At 40.2% G+C, this 19,852-nt stretch overlaps 2 protein-coding genes across 3 annotated transcripts in view; one reads left to right on the top strand and one right to left on the bottom strand.

The window, feature by feature from the left end:
• The window catches only part of APPL2 (adaptor protein, phosphotyrosine interacting with PH domain and leucine zipper 2), a 41,276-nt gene extending 35,785 nt beyond the window's left edge, over nucleotides 1-5,491 (top strand). Inside the window, exons 17-21 of one of the 2 annotated variants that reach the window (XM_028533083.2) lie at nucleotides 487-661; nucleotides 1,990-2,026; nucleotides 2,202-2,342; nucleotides 3,080-3,127; nucleotides 4,204-5,491. In XM_028533083.2, the coding sequence (XP_028388884.1) occupies nucleotides 487-661; nucleotides 1,990-2,026; nucleotides 2,202-2,342; nucleotides 3,080-3,127; nucleotides 4,204-4,245 (443 nt within the window). In that variant the 3' untranslated portion in view covers nucleotides 4,246-5,491. The remainder of the gene's footprint in view (nucleotides 1-486; nucleotides 662-1,989; nucleotides 2,027-2,201; nucleotides 2,343-3,079; nucleotides 3,128-4,203) is intronic. The other variant, XM_028533081.2, reaches the window with a different exon arrangement.
• A 3,354-nt stretch (nucleotides 5,492-8,845) lies between these two features.
• Nucleotides 8,846-19,852, bottom strand: part of WASHC4 (WASH complex subunit 4) — a 55,054-nt gene continuing 44,047 nt past the window's right edge. Inside the window, 9 exon segments of the mRNA XM_028531893.2 lie at nucleotides 8,846-11,113; nucleotides 13,292-13,391; nucleotides 13,735-13,910; nucleotides 14,511-14,595; nucleotides 14,597-14,644; nucleotides 16,560-16,600; nucleotides 16,603-16,674; nucleotides 16,677-16,705; nucleotides 19,630-19,716. Coding sequence (XP_028387694.1) covers nucleotides 11,046-11,113; nucleotides 13,292-13,391; nucleotides 13,735-13,910; nucleotides 14,511-14,595; nucleotides 14,597-14,644; nucleotides 16,560-16,600; nucleotides 16,603-16,674; nucleotides 16,677-16,705; nucleotides 19,630-19,716 — 706 coding nt within the window. The 3' untranslated portion in view covers nucleotides 8,846-11,045.

The following is a 19,852-nucleotide window of genomic DNA, read 5'->3' as shown; positions in this document are numbered from 1 at the left end:
TACAGGACGTGCAATAGAATCAGATAAGCAAACTCAGTTTGAGATCTCCATTAGTTTATGGAATGTAACATCACTGCCCTTCAATCATAAGACCCAACATCAGGTCTTATTGTCTTCAAATAAGCTTTCTTTTATAAGAGGACTTAATCAGTGGGCCAGAGTAAGGAGTTTTCTGTTTTCCAGTGGGAAAACTATTTTCAGAGGAAAGGTACGATGCATATGCTGCCACCTGCACGCAGTCACCTAGCTTTAGTGCAGGAGGATGCGTAGCTGGCACTGCTGAAAGCGGGGCTTCTCTGGTCCAGGAAAGCAGTCCCACACAGGCAGAATGCAGACAGCGGGAGAGGCAGAGCTTTGGCAGAGTATTAGACTCGGGCGGAAAGCCAACCAAACCTGAGGTCTTAGTTCTCGGACCATCACGTAGGACGCGGGTGCAGGGCAGCCACCGGCAGGATGTGATCCTGAGCAGAAAACGCTGTCTTGCAGATTCTCTTTTGCAACAGATGTTCCTGGTTCGGTTTCTGGGATCGATGGCAGTTAAAACAGACCGCACCACCGAAGTGATTTACGAAGCCATGAGACAAGTGTTGGCGGCACGGGCTATTCATAACATCTTCCGTATGACGGAGTCCCATCTGATGGTCACCAGTCAGGCTCTGAGGTGCATCCGGTTTCGCTGTCCGACTTTCTTGCGGCTTCATCTGGTTCCCATTTCAGGGCACACTGACCCGCCTAGGGTGTTCACAACTAGGATATTCAGTTGGATTAAGTGAAGAGGCTACTCTGGTTTCTGCTCTATTCCTCTTGCTTCAGTTTTGTGAGCGGTACTGGATGGAATATGCTCCCTTAGCGGTATCTTGAGGGATTTAGTGGCATGTGAACCCTGTTGTTGGTGAGGTTGCCATCATTCAAGAGTTACTGTCTCAGAGCTTGAAAATGGAAGGTGGACTTTGTCATTTCTCAGCACTATTTATAAAAATTAACAATGAATACAGGACATGAACCCGCCTGAGATAATGAGACCACCACACAGAAAATCTGATCAGAATTAGTAGGGCTTAAAATCAAGAAGTCAAGCAACTTAAAATGTATGGGAGGTTCAGGTGGTAAGGTATTTGGTAACTGACTCGGGCCACAGTCTGCACAGGCTGTAGGAAGAGCTGCCCTACCCAGGACTTGACCTCCACATGGCACCTGAAGCATAACCGGCCTAAACTGAGAAGTGCTGTGAATGTAAAATTCTGAGATCTCATCCTGCCCCTGATACATGCAAAGTACCTCAATAATTTTTATATGAATAGCATGTCTTTTAGGTGTATTAAATAAATTAGTTTCATCTGCTTTAGTTTTTAAAGTGTAGCTGCTAGGAAATTTTATGTATGAGGCTTACATTCTGTTTCTATAGGATAGCAGCACTGCCTTGGAGCCAGAATGTCCAGGTTCATTCCTGGCTTTGGCATTTGTTAGTTGTATGACCTTCCTGGGCAAGTAATTTAACCCCTGTGCCTTGGTTTCTTCAGCTGTCAAATGAAAAGTAACTATCTACACCCCCTAGTGTTGTCATGAGGAATAGATGAGTCAATACATGTACAAACAACATTTACAACCGTGACCGGCACATAGGAAGTGCTCGATAAATGTTAGCTTCCAAAAGTTAACCAGGTCTTGGGCAAAAACTAGAATATCATTTCTTCCATTCATTATATCAGTTCTTTTCATTTGTTATGAACCTTATGCTAAGAATTGGGTTCTTATGAATAAAACCTTGTATTGATTACAGCTTTTTTCCAAGTGTGTCCTGGATCTTTCATAGGCATTGGCTCACTGTCCTCGTAATCGTCACCAAAAGCATCAGAGTAAATGCATGTGAGCTCACAGAAAAACCATAGCACCTCAGAGAACGCTATCAGAAAGAAAAGCGCAAAGACAACGCACAAACTCTTCTGAGTTTATCCACCATTTGTGATACAGTGTCTCTTAAAATTTCAGGTTAATAGATCCGCAGACTCAAGTATCCAGAGCCAATGTAAGTACACGCGCCTTTGGTGATTGCTCCTTCTCTCATCTCTGTAACCACCTCAAACACAGATTAAATGACTGTCACCAACGCACTTACGGTCGTGACTTTTTCCATGGAGAATGACCTTGTCTGTTAACTCCAGTGTGTTGTGTGATATTAAGTCTCTTCCTGTTTCTTCCAGTTTGAGCTTAACAGTGTCACCCAGTTCGCGGCTCATCAGGAAAACAAGAGACTGGTTGGCTTCGTGGTCCGCCTGCCTGAATCCACGGGCGGAGAGTCCCTGAGCACATATGTTTTTGAAAGCAACTCGGAAGGCGAAAAGGTCTTATTTTTTTCACCTTAAGATTCTTAATTTAAAAAAGAGAGAGAGATTTAAAGGTTTTTTTGCACCCCCCTCACCCCATCTAGTTGCCTATTGTGCAAGTCCCCATTGGGGACTTTTGATAATATACCCCCTAGGAAGGGCCCACTGAAATAAAACGGCCTAGAAGTAAAATTTCCCTGTGGGAAATACGTATTAACCAGAATAGGTTGAATGATGAACTTTCAAGGTGAGATATAATTGTTTCATAGAGCTATCAGTAAATGTTAAAAGCAGTTCTCCTCAAAGCAAAAGTTACAGCATAGAAAATCTGATCTCGGAGAGCAAACCAAGGAAACAGACACCAAATACATCTAAACTGTTCTTAGAAGCAATCAACACCAACCAGCCCTTCTTCCAGCAAACGCCCCTTTGCCACTGCGTGTGTGGACATGCAGGGCTGCCTACCGTCGGGAGAAAGGGAGCAAGCGTCCCACTGGGGACTCTCAGATGCTGCAGTCACGTCCCTTTCCACTTGCTGGGGCGGGGGGGGGGGGGAGGTTTGCACACACGGGAACAACAGGAGGCCAGGACAGGTGGGCACTCCCGTTCAGAGCCCTGTGTGATGCGTCTCCTCCAGCCACGTCCCCATGTTGACGTGAGCGGACAGTGACCTTGTATTTCCATCATCACATTTTTTCCTAAAATTCTTTATCCTTTCTACCTTTACCAAACACCACTTTTCTCATCTTTTACAGATATGTTATGCTATTAATTTGGGAAAAGAAATCATTGAGGTTCAAAAGGTAAGGTCACTTTAATGCTCATTTAGCAGCTACTTAAAAGATAACGACACACATTAGTATTTTTCTCCAAAAGAAACGACGCTCACTAGGCAGTGCGGCCGAGTTTGGGGTTTCCTAAGCGTCTAACCACATTTCTGATCCGCTGGTTCCCACAGTCACTGGTAACTCATGTGCAGCTCTTAAAAACGTCACTGCTGTAGCCCGTTTCTTTCTCACTTGCTGCTGTCGCCGAGATTTCCTGTCTTTCAAATTAGGATGGCACACACTCAAGCACCTGCCATGTTCCTCAGGGTGGTCCCAGGCCCAGCATGCACCACCCAGAAACTTCCTAGAAATGTTGAGCAGCTTACAATCCTCCACTCACCCAGCAGGATTTTGAGAGCCAAGTTCGTTACGAAATGCCCTGGAATGAAGCAGGGAGCAAGACAGATGCGGTTCCCGCCCTGGGGGGAGGGGCGCTGCTGCAGCGCTCAGCCTCGTCCAGGAGGACTGTCTGCAGTAACGGGAAATATGCACAGTGAACGCGGCTAGTGTGGCTGAGGAACGGGATTCTTAAGTCTTCAATTTAAATACTAACATGTAGCTAGGGAGAACCGTGTTAGTGTGGTTCTTACCCTCTAGTGCAGACGAGGACTAACACCGACATACATAAAGTGACGAGCAGTGCAAGTTAGTGTTTTACAGGCTAGATCGGGGCTGGCAGGCCCTTCCTGTGAAGTGCCAGATGGTACACCTTCTGGGCTTGTCATTGCCGTCTCGCTGACTCAACTCTGCCGCCGTAACACAAAAACAGCCACAGATACAGTACGGAAATACATGGGCATGGCTGTGTTCCGACTAAACATTCACACAATCAGAAGTGGTAATGAGCCAAACAGCCGTAGTTTGCAAACCCTTACTACAGGCTAAGGAAAGACAGGAGTTTAAAGAGAGAGGAGACAACAGGTGTGCTGTGAGGGAACTCCTTTGGACTCTGTCTGGGAAAAAGATGATGATCTGTGTATATAGTGATATTCTGGCTGAGAGGAAAACCCACGCCTAGATTCTAGAAGTAACACAATTGAGTTTTTTTTCAGAGAAGCAAGAAGACTCACCTGGAGGCACACATAGACGAGTAAGAAGGAATGAGGCTAGAGGACAGAACATAATGAAAGCCGAGCCAAAGGGGTTTTAAGTGCATTTTAAGCGTTTTCTTTTCTCCTTCTTAAACTCCCATAACCTCAGGATCCGGAAGCATTGGCTAAGTTAATGCTGTCCATACCACTAACCAATGATGGAAAGTATGTACTATTAACCGATCAACCAGATGACAGTGACGGCATTACGAGTGAAAACAGAGGCGCGGAATCTGAAGCGTAACTCTTGTGCCTTTGGGGGAAGAGCACCCAGGAAGGACAGCTACCTTCTTAAAAGGGTCTCCAACTTCTCCGACACACGGGCGCACGGCCTGGTTTCAGAATGCTGACAATCGCTCACGGAATCGCTCCCTCTCGTGCCTCGGGACTGAGACTTGGGGGGGTAACAGTGAGAAATGGTTGCAAGCATTCCTAGCCATCTACAAATGTTATTTTAGGTGCTTTGTGGTAAGTCCTCTTCTTAGATTGTTATTCAGTGTGCAGAATGAAAGTTACGAGAAAATGCAATGTTCACTTTATTTGAATTTCATCTCTTCCGTTTCCAGTATCCTTTTTTAAAAATAGCAAAAGCCTAGATTTACAATTTGATAAACACTAAATATTTCCTATTAATATAATCTATTTTTGTATTTTACTTAATAAGCTTTAAGTGCCTGTCGTTTTGAAAACCGTGTATTTATAATCAAGCTTGTCTCATAATTGGACCTACCAGCATTCATTTGGGCAGTCAGGTGACAAGCCTGCTTTGAGGCCCAAGCACTAGCAAAAACGCAAGTGTAGCTCTGATAACTGTTCACACATCGTGCGGTAGAACGGCCAGCAGATAGATGAGTACCATGAGAGATGTCCAGCTTCACGGTGGATCCGCGGTGAACCAGCATTCTGAAGCTCGTGGACCTGTAGGTAGTACCGTTTTTAGCAGCAGGTCTCCGTGGACGGGGTGCAGTTCTGCCAGGTCCTCTTTCTTCTGAGCCAGACCGTCCTCAAGGAAGGAACCAGTTAATTTGAAAACTCACTTGAAGAACAGCTGGTGGTAGGGCTTGGTAGCAAGTTCCTACTTGCACCTGGCTGGCACTCCAGCAGACTCCCCTCTCCCCTCTGATACATGAAATAAGTACAGTGATCTTGAATTGGTACAGTGTATTTAATTATAACCAAGTTCAACAGAATGTCGTTGTCTTTGTAATAAATTAACCTAGCAGTAAATGCTAGCAAATAAAACCTATCATTGTGTTTCTTTCCTTGGCCTTTTTGTGGTTATTTTTTAGAACATCCCTGGAGGAAAACTAAAGTTAGCAATTTCCAAAAAACTACAGCAGAATGAAATCACAGGGGAGGGGATGACGATCAAAAAAATACCCGTATTCAACATGAGTAGAATAATGGGGTCTCAATGTCAACTTTTTAAAAGCTCTTGCTTTTAAAATGGTGGGTTAATAAGATAATTTTGGAACCCTGAATTAGGGTAATGCTATGTAGGGTCCATCTGAGAAATCTCCTTGTACAATGCGTACACCATCAGAGAGACACTGAGCTGGTCGGAATATGAGACGATACACCATAAAATTATTAGTTCACTGGTAACTGTCTTACAAATTTGTATATATCATAATTAGATCAGGAATTTCTCTGACAGACTGCAAGAGCCACAGTCCCCAGAATTTCTTTTTCTTGCTTAGAATTGTTGAGAATGAGAGAGGGAAGAAACCTCAAGCCATGAATAATACTGTAGGAAACTAAAATCAATCTTTTAAAAAAATTTTTTTAAAGAATGTGTGGCTTAACTAAGCAACAATGCATGCAAGTCATAAGAAAAATAGTGAATTTCAGTACATTAAAACTAATCACACAAATACCACAGAGAATGAAAACAAAAGTAACAAAGCCTATTAGCAAGCATGACCAACGAAAAGTTACTACTCAGAATATACAGTGGGGAAAGGACAGTTTCTTCAGCGAATGGTCTCGGGAAAACTGGACCACTACCTTATACCACACACAAAAATTAACTCAAAATGGATTCAAGACTTGGATGTAAGACCGGAAACCATGTGACTCCTAGAAGAAAACATCCAGTAAGCTCCTGGACAGAGGTCATGGTGATGATTTTTTAAAAATCCGACACCAGCCTTGACAGGTATGGCTCAGCTGGTTGGGCATCATCCCACAAAGCAAAAGGTCACCAGTTCAATTCCCAGTCAGGGTACTTGCCTGGTTGCAGGCTCTGTCCTCAGTCGGGGCATGTGCAAGAGGCAACCGATCTGATTCTCTCCTTCCTTCTCCCTCCCTTCCCCTCTCTAAAATGAATGAATGAATGAATGAATGAAAAATCTTTAAAAAAAACTTTAAGAATATTAAAAAATCTGACACCAAAAACAAAAGCAAAAATAAACAAGAGGGACATGAAACTAAAATGATTCTGCATCTACCAACAAAATGAAAAGGCAACCTACTGAACGAGAGAAGATATTTGCCATCCTATCTGATTAGGAGCTAATACCCAAAACATACATAACGACTCCATACCACCAGATAGCAAACCGACCTGATGAAGAGATGGGCATTGCCCTGACTGCTGTAGCTCGGTGGGTTGGGCATCATCCCACAAACCAAAAGAAATGGGCTATGGGTACATGAAAAGATGCTCTGTACCACTAATAAAAAGGGAAATGAAAACAAAAACTCTATTTCACACCTGTTAGAATGGCTATCATGCAAAACACAGTAACAGGTGTTGGTGAGAATGCGGAGAAAAGAACAAGGTTGGAGGGGATGTACTTGGTGCGGCTGCTATGGAAAACGGTATGGAGGTGCCTCAAAAAGCTGCAAACAGAACCACCACACAGTCCAGCAATTCCACCCCTGCGTGTTTATCAGGAACAAACAGTAACTCGGAAAGGCAGCTGCGCTCCCATGTTCACTGCAGTGCTGTCTACACGAGCCAAGATGCGGAACCAGCCTGAGCCCGTCAGCACATGAACGCACAGACCCGTGTGCCTGTACAATGGGAAAGTCTTAGCCATAAAACAGAGATGGAAGAAGTCTTGCCATTTCCAACACCACAGATGGACTTAAGGACATTGTGCTAGGTGAGATAAATCAGAGAAAGACAAATACCATACAGTCTCTTACATGTGGAATCTAAAAAAGTTAAAAAACAAATAAGCTCACAGACACAGACTGGTGGTTCCAGGGGGTGGGAAGAGAGTAATAGGTGAACTGTGTCTCACTTTTTTCATTTAAAGAAAATGAATTTTAAAAATCTGATCTAGACAGGTGCTTCAGGGTAGAAAAGTACTAACTCCTTCTCCCTCACTTAATGAGCATTACTATGGAATGTTTCACCACACGATCTTACAAGTGTTGTAGAATGTATAGTCCCTGAAGTTGATCCAGAATTATGACATTAGATCTATAGTGATTGGAAGATAAATTTCATCTACTTTCCTGTTAGTATGTTACCACTAACAGGAACAACTGGAACTATCAAGTAAACGAGGTGGTAAAGAACCAAACTGTTAAAATAGAAGAAAATGTCCGTGAACTCATCTATATAGACTTTTCATATATAATACAATATGTAAGAACTCTCTGCATAGCCCTGGCTGGCGTAGCTCAGTGGATTGAGCGCGGGCTGTGAACCAAAGTGTCGCAGGTTCAATTCCCAGCCAGGGTACATGCCTGGGTTGCAGGCCATAACCCCTAGCAACCGCACATTGATGTTTCTCTCTCTCTCTCTCTCTCATCTCCCTCCCTTCCCTCTCTAAAAATAAATAAAACCTTTAAAAAAAAAAAGAACTCTGCATAAACTCAACTCTGCCCTTCACCATCTCTGAGTTCACTGAACAGTCCAATGACTTCACTTAATCTCCACAGATTTCCACTTATTCTCAACTCTTTTTTAACTGAAATCTCTGACATGTTATGCCTAACATCCTAAAACCTTTTATTTTTTAACATAGCATTAAAACTTCCTTAAATACCATCAGCCTGAAGCTTCTGCCACTTTAGCTGGATAAAGAACTAAAATTACTAAAACTGGTTAAAGTCTACCTTTTAACGCTTAGCCAACCCAGCGTAAGAGAGAAACATGACGATGTATGTGTGGGGCGGTATTATCTCATCTTTCCCACCATCTTAAAAACGTCCTGCCTCAGAAAAGGAGCATCCGGCTTCACCAAGAGTAATTTCTGCTGCTGTTTAAAAGGCTCGTGTCTCTGTCTCCAGCACAATATCTGAAAGGCTCTCACTTCTTACTGTTTCAGTTCAACTCATGTTTGCAAATGGCACCACAGTTACTTCTAACATTAAACACTGCAAACTAATGATCCCCAGGATTAAGATTTTAAATTAGTCATGGAGGTTCTTGTTATATGAAAATAGCAAGCAACAGAAAGATCAAGAAGGCGAAAGGAAAAGAAAATGAAGATCCTTCATCTGGGATGTATGGGGAGGAGCCAAAGCCAACCCAATACTTGAAATTTCTTTCTTTGTGCAAGACTAAAGGGAACTCCAAAAAGGTTAATGTTAAATACTGTCTTAAGATTCTTAACTTTGAACATAAACATGCAGGGGAAGTAAACTTTTGAAATCATATTTATTAATGTTTTATTATACATACTGTATTCTATTAAGATTGAGGAAGAGGGACGCCCCACTCAAGTAACAAACTTGCCATCTTTTACAAAATTTAATTAGTAACTGACAATATTATAGTTAGGACTTAATTCCTGAGAATTGGAACATTTAAGTTTTCTGTGAATTTACAACAGATGCTCACACTAATTTTAAATTACAGTATGTCTAAAAAAATGAAAATATTAACATTAATACGTTAGGAAGGAAAACCATCATCCAAATGTGCATGTTAACTTAGGTGTGAAACACTCAAGCCCTGTTTCTCAGCACTCTAACAACATTAAATATGCTTAAACTTTTCGGGGACTTCAATAATGTGAACTGACTATAATTCATCCAGAGTACAGTGACATTATTTTGAACTGAAGGCAAAGTAACAACCTATCGGTTTCTTCTCACTGTAGGTATGCACACAGTCAGCACGCGGGCTCCAGCTACTGCCGAGGATAAAACAGGTGATGTGGGGATGAGGAACAGATGTCTGATTCCCTCCTACTTACCCTTTCTATCCCTCCTTTAAAGGACATGATTTTAGGGAAGTCAGAGAAAACAGAAAAGCAACACTTTGCTATGAAATGGTGACATCTGATATAACCCAATGCAAGAGCATTAATATAAACATTTACAAATAATGAGAACATAAGTTATTAATTATGCAGCATGCTTTAGGGCCATTTCTACAGTTAGAATGAATTACAAATATTAAATGCCTTTAATTCATCATTTTCCATAATTTGGCAGGTCATGTTTACATAATTAAAAAAAAAAAAGTGTTTCCTACCTATTCCGTTTCTTCTGACTTTTAACAATGAAAGCATTTATCTTGGGCTGGGGAAATGACCCTGACTGTAACCAATGAACACAGGCAGGGCATTGTACACCTGTTTCAAAAGCTGGAAATCAAACAACATTGTTAGAACTTCCAGGATTTACCCAAAGAAATGTTTAATAGGCAAGTGCAATGGAAAATTAAATATTTTCCAAAATACTGTTAGTATTACATGTAAGGTTTCAAACTTTCTTGTTTTCACTGTAAAGATATCATTGTTATCTTAAAAGATTATAGGTCACAATTAACCATTTAACTATTAAGTAACATAAAGCTTTACAAAAATAAATCTAGTACCTTGCTGGGAGCTAAATTTACTGAAAATCTTTCTATACTTTTTAAAGCAGTAAATGACTTAATTTATTAAAACTTTATTGTCTCACAGTGGTAATTTTTTAAGAACCTGCACAGTGCTTAATCTGATGTCTTAGATTATACTTGGTTTAAAGAAAAAGTTTGCCCAAACCATCACCAAGATTTCAATTCAACTTAATGAAGAAGAAACCTGAGTTCAGATGTAAAAATCAGAATTCATTCCATTTTCTCTGACATCATACATAGCTCCTTCAACCAAAGTGAAGCTTCAAGCAGGACTCTATGGCTTATCCGAATTGTATTCCACTTTGTGTATTACGTAAATCTTAAATTTAAAGCAGTTGTAGAGGTTTAAGTGCTCTCAAAGCCACGTAAACTGGTTATGACACGTCTCACCGAAGACACCAGCAGCTCTTGGGAGTCACATGAAGTTAACAATGAATCAGCTTATACTGGACGTAAAGAGTACATAACACATTCATGCCTCATCTCTAGTATCAAAACATCCTCATGTATTCGTTTTGTAAGAATATTGATGTGTATGATTCATGAATTTCAGGCTAAATTCCTTTTGTTTAAACATGTATTTACTGGCTGTACACAGTATATGCACTGAATTGTCCAGTGACTGGACAAATACGGGTCAAAGACCCATGCAAATAAAATTCTAAATATTCACGTAGATGACAAGAAATCTGAGGTGGCAGTTGAAGAATTTGGATTGGCCCTTTTAGAACTTTACTTCCTAGGCACATGTTAGCCTAAAGTCCAGGCAAAAATCCAACTTTAAAATCTCATTCCCGACCTTTGAAAAAGTAAAGCCTTTGGAAGAAGAATGGACTTATCTTTAGAGCACTGCCTTCAAGAGTCCCAGCAGTGCAACATTCCCCAGAGCAGGGCCCGGGAGCACTCCACTAGCTCACTAACACCCACGTCACCGGCAGCAGTAATGACCCGTTCCGAGGACCGCGCGGGAGCACCGCGTACCGTGCCGTGGGTGTCATTTGACAACACGATCCGCAGACACAGTGCCGTTGGACAGGTCTCCGTTGCTCATTTTAGTCTCCTCTGGAAGGATAAGTGAAAACAACAACGGACAAATTTATGTTTGTTTTTCAAAACTGAAGTGAATAAAAACTGAGAAGAGCTGCATGGCTAAATTTCAAACTAAGAAAACATATCCACCAAGTATTTCTTTAATATCACACATTATATTTAGATTATCTTTCTTAAAAAAGCTGAGACTAAATATCGCAAATGCTACAGTTCCGACTGCCCCTGGAAGGGAGGCGGACTCGTGAGAGACCAGAACAGCATCTGGGGGGGGGCGGCGTGCACAACGCACGTTCGGAGGCAAGCTCCCCGCAGCCCAAGGAAGAAGCACCATTACAGTGTGGGACGCTGCTGAGGGAAACATGGCTACAAATTCACACAGAAAACTGTCCAGAATGAGTAACTTTTCGTTTGAATCTATAATTTATATTTTAAAGCAACTTATTATGACTGTGATAAAATGAATTCCTAACTTTTGTGCAAAATGTCACATGCATGTATTTCTTTGTAACAGAGAAACCTATTTGACTAATGTATTCAGCAACTCTGCCTTCATTCCTGAGCATCTTTAGCTAAAATAAGAGTCCTAAAACAGAATAATAATCCAGGCATATGAGTGATGTCTCAACCAGAGACATCAACCAGAAAGAACCCTAGAGTTCCTTAAAAACAAGTCCAGCCCTGGCTGGTATGACTCAGTGGATGGAATGCCAGCCAGTGAACCGAAAGGTCGCTAGTTTGGTCGCTAGTTCGATTCCCAGTGAGGGCACATGCCTGGGTTGCAAGCCAGGTCCCCAGCTGGGGGCACACAAGAGGCAACCATTGATTGTATCTCTCACACATCTATGTTCTCTCCCTTTCTCCTTTCCTTCCCCTCTCTCTAAAAATAACAAATAAAACCAGTCCAAATCAAGTTGTTCCACTGAGAATGAAAGGTTTGTTTGTTTTGTGTTAATGCTTTAGGTAGGCCTTAAAATAAATTAAGGACTGGCAACACGGTTCTGGCATTATAAAAAGCCTGAAGAGAACTTATACAATAACTGAGTTACCCCATAATTTAGATTAAACTGATTAAATCCTTCCAAATGGCTTTGCCAAACATTATCTTAGCTCTAAAAATGAACCGAAACATAATGTCAATATGTTTTTATTTAATAAATACTGAGTATCCTCTAGGTAACAGCCTGAAATGATTTTTCAAGCACACAATTATTATTTACTCAATCTAAACTAAAAAATGTCTGTGTATGCTCCTTACCAATAAGTAATATTCAATTTATGGAAATAAGATTATTGATATAAGTGGTCTGTCCAATTAAATCACCTCTCCAATGTAAAAAAATTTTTTGACAAAATTAAGATTAGTAACACGTCATTTATGAAATGTAAGTTTTGTTTTGATTTATGAAATACAAGATAAAAGGAAAAAGAGCAAACACAAAACTTTCAACTCAGTCGCTATACCTACTTTTGTGCTTCCAAGCAAAGAGGAAAACCTATAAGTTTCGTAATTTCCACAACAGAAAAAAGAACCGTCCATATCTGAGGGAAGACAGCTGTCACTAAATTTGAATCTGAGAGAGATGTATCATGGCAGAGTCTTTAAGTACGATACACTGAGCAATGTTCTTAAACATTAAAATATATGAATACTTTCCCACCATCCCACACAGTAATACAATGGACAGAATCCTCTCCTAAGTGACTCGGGCTCACTGACAGCACTGGCGGGTACCCTGGCGACAGTACACACCACCCCTCCAGGGCCTGGCTATGGAGGAGGGCAGAGGCTGTTCCCGCGTCACTGGGCGGCTCCCACGATTTTCCGCCTTCTTAATCACCTGTCCCAGCGCAGTCGGTCAGTGTCTAGGCATCAGCAGCTCTGACTTACGCAAGACTTAGTGTTCCTCCTCTAAACGGTCCCTTCTCATCTGATACAGGGTGAGGGGTGGAAAAACCCCCACTAAGCTTGTTCCTCTATTTAAATTTAAGGGAAGATGGATGAAACTGAATAATGAGTTATCCCAGAATGAACTATATATATTATGTCACTTTCTTTTCCGTTTCACAAATGATCCATGTAGGCCTTTATTTTTTTAAGACATTTCTAGTCTGACCGGATGGAATGGGGAATTAGTGTCTACTATTAAGGAAAGATGGATTGGTCTTTCCAAATTTAAGCCATTCACTGACCTTCCTTCTCTTTCTTTTCTTGGTTTTCTTCGGCTGCAGTCTTGTCAGCTCTGAAGAAGATTCTTGCGCTGCTCAGTGAGAAATACAGCAGTTCAAATTCCTAAGTAAATAAAAAATATTTGAAATAAAAGCTGAAAATACTTGTATCTAACTAAAATTATATTCAATGTCTTTATTATTTCTAAAAAGCTCCAGTGGAAATCACACATACAGAAAATGAACTAAGCAACCCCACCCATTTTTAAAGATCTGCTCAAATGGCTTCCAAATACCGTTCATTTAAAATATACTCTACTCATCTCACTTGTTAAAATGGGGGTTTTTCATGAGACATGTTTTTTCAGACATCAAAAAGTATATTAAGGATATTAAGTACAAAAGGATATTAAGAAGTAATGGGTATCAGCAAGTCAAAGCAGCTTTAACTATCGCTCTCCCCTAACCTGTAGATAGACATCCAATCGCTTCTGGGTGAGATTCATGGTTTGCAGTAGTTTCTCATCTTGACTAGCGGACTGCACGTTCTGTTGCTTAGCAACTGCTCTTATCTCCTTCAGGTACTTCTCTCGAACGGACTGGAACCAGTGAAGCGAGTCAAACTCCTGGTACTGATCCAAAGCTTCAGAATGTAGCCACACCTGCCGTCATTGGCAAAACCAAAGCACAATGCAGTGAGTATAGAGGTTGTGCTCTACTCCGCCAGTAACTCCTAGCTATCGCTTTGAATTAATTCTCTTTTAAATTACATCTTATAGCATACATAAGTGTAACGATGGGACTTGACTTCACCTTAAAAAAAAAAAGCGATGTGAAAGCATAAAGAATGAAGAGCAAGCCAGGAAAGAAGAGGAAGGGAATGGCATGGCCACGGACATCCATCAGCTGGAGGTGGCACGGCTGTGAGGGCATCAATCAGCTGGAGACAGCAGGGCTGTGGGGGCGGGACGAAGTGCCACCGCTGCCCAGAGAGCACCGAAGGGAGCCCCAGGGAAGCCAGGAAAACCGAATATGAGATGGTAACACTGGAAAACAAAGCCTGTTAGGTCCAGCTACACTAAGTGATTAGCAATACTAAGGGGACATGAGTGACAGTTACAAATTGTGTGAAAGACAAGCATCACTCAGATGACCCAGCAAAAAAAAAAAAAGTAAACGCTGCTCACAAAAAACAAATCAACACAGAGAACACGCTCTCTAAAATCCCATTATTAAGCTGAACATAAAACTAATGGGAAAACAATTCCATTAAGCTTACCCATGGCAAAGCCATCATCAGTAAAAGCAGCTCCAATTTTATTTTTTTTTATTCAATTTCTCCTTGCAACTAATGGAATGCTCTACAAAGTTCAGGGTCTAAAAAGATATAACAATGTATTAGAAAAACCATGCTATCAAATCTTCAGAACTTAGTTCCTAAAACAGAGATTACAATAATTATAAACAGGACCTCTCTAGGCTCCTGTCCTTTTGATTTGAAATAGTTGCTTCATATCAAGAGCTTCTTGGAGTGGTCACAATCTGCACAAGTGTTTCTCTAGTGACTCTTTACACCAAAAGTTCCTAAATAGGAGCCCTCCCCACCTAAATCATTCCTTATCCCAAGCCCAGTGCCTTTACAGAGTCATCATAAAATATCATACACATTTTACACGAGGGCTACGAGGCTTAGGAGGCTGGATAACTTGCCCAAAGTCATACTCTCAGTGAAAGCTGGATTCAAAAAAGCAGGCCTGCCTACCTCAAAGCATAAGCACTTGTAAGCATGGCAATCCTTACTTTTGCCTACCCAATTCTTTCTAAAATACCATTATCACATTCTTGGTTAAAAAGTACTAGTAACCATTTGCATAAATCAATGCCCCAAAAGCACTCCCTTCAAGTTCAGCTCCTCCAATACCTTCTCTAATCATATTATTATTCAGCAAGGAGTTACTGACGCTTACTAATTTAAGTAATTATGGTAAGGAAGATAAATACCATCAGAGAGTTCACACCGACAGCAGCACTCCCAGCAGTGACAAACATGCTCCGTCCCTGCACTGTCCGGTGCAATAAGCCACTAGCCACATGGGACCCAAAAGCACTTGAAATGTGGCCAGCACAACTGAGGAACTGGATTTTTATTTTATAAAATTTCAATTAATTTAAGTAACCACTTGTGGCTACATACAGTAGCACAGCTCTAAAAGTAGAGACTTGTTAAACTTACAAGCCCTGACTGGTACAACTCAGATGGCTAGGACTGGCTTGTCCCATAAAGCAAAAGATCAGCAACCGGTATCTTAATCCCGGTCAGGACCCACGCCTGGGCTGCAGGTTGTCCCTGGTCAGGGTGCATATGAAAAGCAAACTATGTTTCTCTCGCACATGGATGATTCTCTCCCTTTCCTTCTTCTTCCCTTCTCCTCTTAAAATAATAAAATCTTTAAAAAATAAAAAAAGCAGCTTTATATAGAAACCTTTAGGGAAAAATTACTCTTACTACTAGTATACACAGATCCTGCACAAATAATGCCCCTTTCTTTCTTCCAAAATCCTTTATGACAAAATCATAAGCATGTAATTTGGGCGTAACATATCACACTCAAGCACACCACATGACATTTTAGGTGAAAAGTTCAATTAAAACTATAAAATCATTATATCCATATGTTACCCTACCGACCACACTCAAGCAGGCGTTACTTCTGCTGGGCCCTGTACTTTTCTAACCTCTTAACTCCATTTTCTCCACTGTAACTATTATTTTTATAATGCAATTTTGGGGTAACGAATTATTCTGGAAGGAAACTACAGAATCAGAGCAGAACATGTAATATACTATAGTGAGGAAGCACTGAAAATGTAGCCTCGTTGTAGTCTTTACTACTGGAGAGAAGCTGTCCTCTGACACAATGCTTTTAAGAGATGTGTTAGAAATAACTTCATGACGTGACTAAAGTTAGTCTACAGTAATCACTTAAAATGATTATGTGGTACGCTTCAGCCCAAAATGATACATATATAATGGGGTACACTCAGTAATTCAATCACACCAGGTTTCTGTGTAGTCATTAACAAGTAAGAACCTGTCTTAACTTACAAGTTTGATTCTGCACAGCTAATACATTAGTGAGAAATTCCAGGCCAGATTCACTGAGACCACATCCAATTTTATCCCCAACCAGAGGGACAGTCAGAGAGTCTGTGTGCATTCCCTACTGCAGACAAACTGGGTCTGCGTTATTAATACTTTTTAAAATTCATCTGGGATACTAAAAATACTCACCAGAGGGGGAACAATGATGTAGAAATTTCGGAGATGTATATCTTTGGCCTTCGAAACTCTGGTGCAAAAACATCTACAAGCATCTTGAAATACTCTGTGCCTTCAGCAGAATTCGTGTGTGATCACTGAGGACTGAATCCAAATGCCTACAATGCAAAACTTACTTACTTGGTATGCAAAACTGTGAAACACTGTAAGGTATTTCTGAGTAAGTTTTCTTGGAGTTCAGAATGAACTAATTTTCTACTGACAGAAGCTGAGCAGTACCGTTCAATTAAACTTAGTCCCTAAATATAACATGTGGGTCATCTCGCACTTAAAATAGTATTTTGAGTTTTGTATTTCTTCTTCCCACAAGGAGCCTTGTAGAATTCCATTTCATTTAAATAGATGCCCCTTCATCTAAATCTTTTCACTAATGCTTCTCTACACCTTCTTCCTCAACTGAAACCTCCTTCTTTTTCAAGAACTTAGAACCCCGTTCAACCTCCAGAAACATCGGCTGCTTTTTCTCCTGCATCCCTCACGTATTGCTACCACCCCTTTCAAAGTATTATTCTCCAACCACCAGAAGGTGGATTTCTCTCCTTTGAGACTCACATTAATGCAACTATACCCAACTACGTAACTACTTCCTGCTGCAGGCAGGCATCTACTAACTTTTAACCACTGCCCTATATTAACTATCTCGGACCATGAACCTGCTCCAGCTCTCATCCTCTGGAAGAGCTCACTCTCCATTCAGATCCAATTTGTTTTATAACCCCACCAGCCCCCTGACCTCACCTGCTGCGAACCTTCCTGCACTTGATGCTAGTCAGCCATCCATCAAAATCTGGAGATCTTAAAAAATCATATCCTACTCTCTGCTAAACTGCTTCAAAATATTTTTAAAGGTCATCAATTTTGAAATGAATACCACTTAGTAAGAGGTAGAATGGTCTGATTTTCTTTTTTGATATGCAAGTCACAAAATTTGCTCAACATTTTAGAGCATGTGATTTCAAATAGCTTATTAACTGTTCATGGCTTCTCTAATCTGGCAAAGAATTAAGCTACACGACACAGTATTTGAGTATTTGATGCTAATAAAAATGCACACATGCATTTTCTAGTATGTTTTCTTTTGTATTTAAAAAAATTCTGAGCTATCAAAAAGTTAAATATAGTATAATGAACACCTGTATACCTTTCAACTAGTTCACCATTTAATAATTGTCAATTTCCTTTTTTCCTGAAATAAAAGTTGCTCAGCCAATAAACAGTTTAGTATGAATCCATTAAGAACTAAGACATTTTCCTATGAAGATACATTATTACACCTAAAAATAAAATACAGTCATAATAATACATGTTCAAATTTTCCCAATTATCCCTGAAATGTCCTTCTTATTGTCCTTACTACTTTTTTCCTTATCTAGGATGTGATTAAGGATCACCCGCTGTATTTGGTCATCAGGTCTCTGTAGTCTCCTGATCTGAAACAGTCTCTTGCCTTTTTTTGACCTTTCTATGACATGTGACATTTTTAAAGAGTTGAGACCAGGTGTTCATTCGGTAGAATGACCAACGTTCTGTGTCTCCAATGGTTTTCTCATAATCGATTCAGAATGAACATTTCTGGCAAGAATATAACACAGGTTCTTGCTATCACACCACATCAAGAGGACACAGACTGTCAGTATGCCCTGTTACTGGTAATGCTGCGTCTGATCACTTGGTTAAGGTGAAATACACCAGTCTCTCCATGTAAGGACAGTTTTCCTCTTTGTTATCAGTAAGCAATTCATGTGATAATTTTTTGATTAAATACTCTATTCTCCAAAAATATTCTAGAATTCATTGATGAATTTTGTCTTGATTTCAAGTATGATAGTCGTGACTGCAAAACAGTGATTTTTTCCCAATTTTCTCATCCCACTCTTATTCAGTAGCTAGTGTTCTTCTGTAAAAAAGGAATTTTCCCTGTGCTCCTCCAACCTTTCCTATTATCACTATGACTCACGGTTTCATTTTTTCCCTCAGTGTATTACTGTATTTTATAAATGCATTATGATCATTTTCTACCATTATTCTTTCTGAAAATTCAAACTGTTTCCACTTTGTCCAGGGGTGCCCTTTCATGGCTGACTCAATGAACTGTTCCATCACTTAGAAAACAGTTCCCTAAAGTATTTCTCAATTCTACATGCCTCTCTCAAAAGTTTTAAATTGTGTTCCAAAGTCAATACTGACTCAAGTCTACAGATCTGCAAAGTCCAGTAACATGCCATTAGCTATTTAAATTTAAGTGAAATAAAGTTTAAAACTCAGTCCCCTCGTACCATTAGCCCTCATTCAAGCGCTCCACAGTGGCCTGTGGCAGTCCTGGGCAGTGCTGCTCCAGGCTACCCGGAATGAAGGGCTGCTATTCCAGACCAGTGTTAGCAAACAGAAACATTAAAGAAGTAAAAAGAAACAGGTGAAATGAATTTTGCTAATGAGCTATTGGGCATTACTTTCCACTAAATCCCCAAATTAGTTATATACTTCACATTTTAGCATATTTCAACTTGGACTAGCTACATTTCAGGTGTTGAACAGCCTCGTGTTGCTACTGGCTATTACATTAAACAGCATGTTATAAAAGATCACTTTTTAGTAAAGTTGGAAATATCTCAGAATGTTGTAGTCTTAAAAAATACATTTCATAAACTGAGACCATAACTTGTATAATAAAAACAGTGACATATAAGTTTATATATTACCCTCTAGTCGATCTTTTTTATTTTTACTTTAATTTTCAAATACTTTTTCTTTATTGTTGTTCAAGTACAGGTGTCTCCATTTTCCATCCACCACTCCCCCACTGCCCCAGCCACCCCCACCTCCCTCCCCTGATTCTACCCCCACTTTGGTTTTGTCCATGTGTCCTTTGTAGTTGTTCCTGAAATCCCTTCCCTTTCCCCCCCATTATCCCCTCCCACCTCCCCTCTGGTTACTATCAGTTTGTTTTTAATTTCAATATCTCTAGTTTTCTATAAACATATACTTTATAAATCTCCAAATTTAGATTCTAAAATTAAATTACCTTGCTGCTTTTAATGTCTCTTCTCCAAGACCTTCTTCTTTTACTAATTCTTCAAAATTTATAATATCTTCAAGATCAGGCACAAACCTACGTAAAAATTCAGGAAGGAATTTATTATGGCAAAATAGATATGTACAACTGAAAATAAATATGTCTATGTACATAAAAGTGGTACTATGGGACTCCAAATTTTTCAACTATATATTTGAAAAGAACGTTGCTT

Source organism: Phyllostomus discolor, chromosome 2 (assembly GCF_004126475.2).
Source record: "Phyllostomus discolor isolate MPI-MPIP mPhyDis1 chromosome 2, mPhyDis1.pri.v3, whole genome shotgun sequence".
In the NCBI taxonomy this organism is placed as follows: Eukaryota; Metazoa; Chordata; class Mammalia; order Chiroptera; family Phyllostomidae; genus Phyllostomus; species Phyllostomus discolor.
This window is presented reverse-complemented; position numbering and strand designations above follow the sequence as displayed.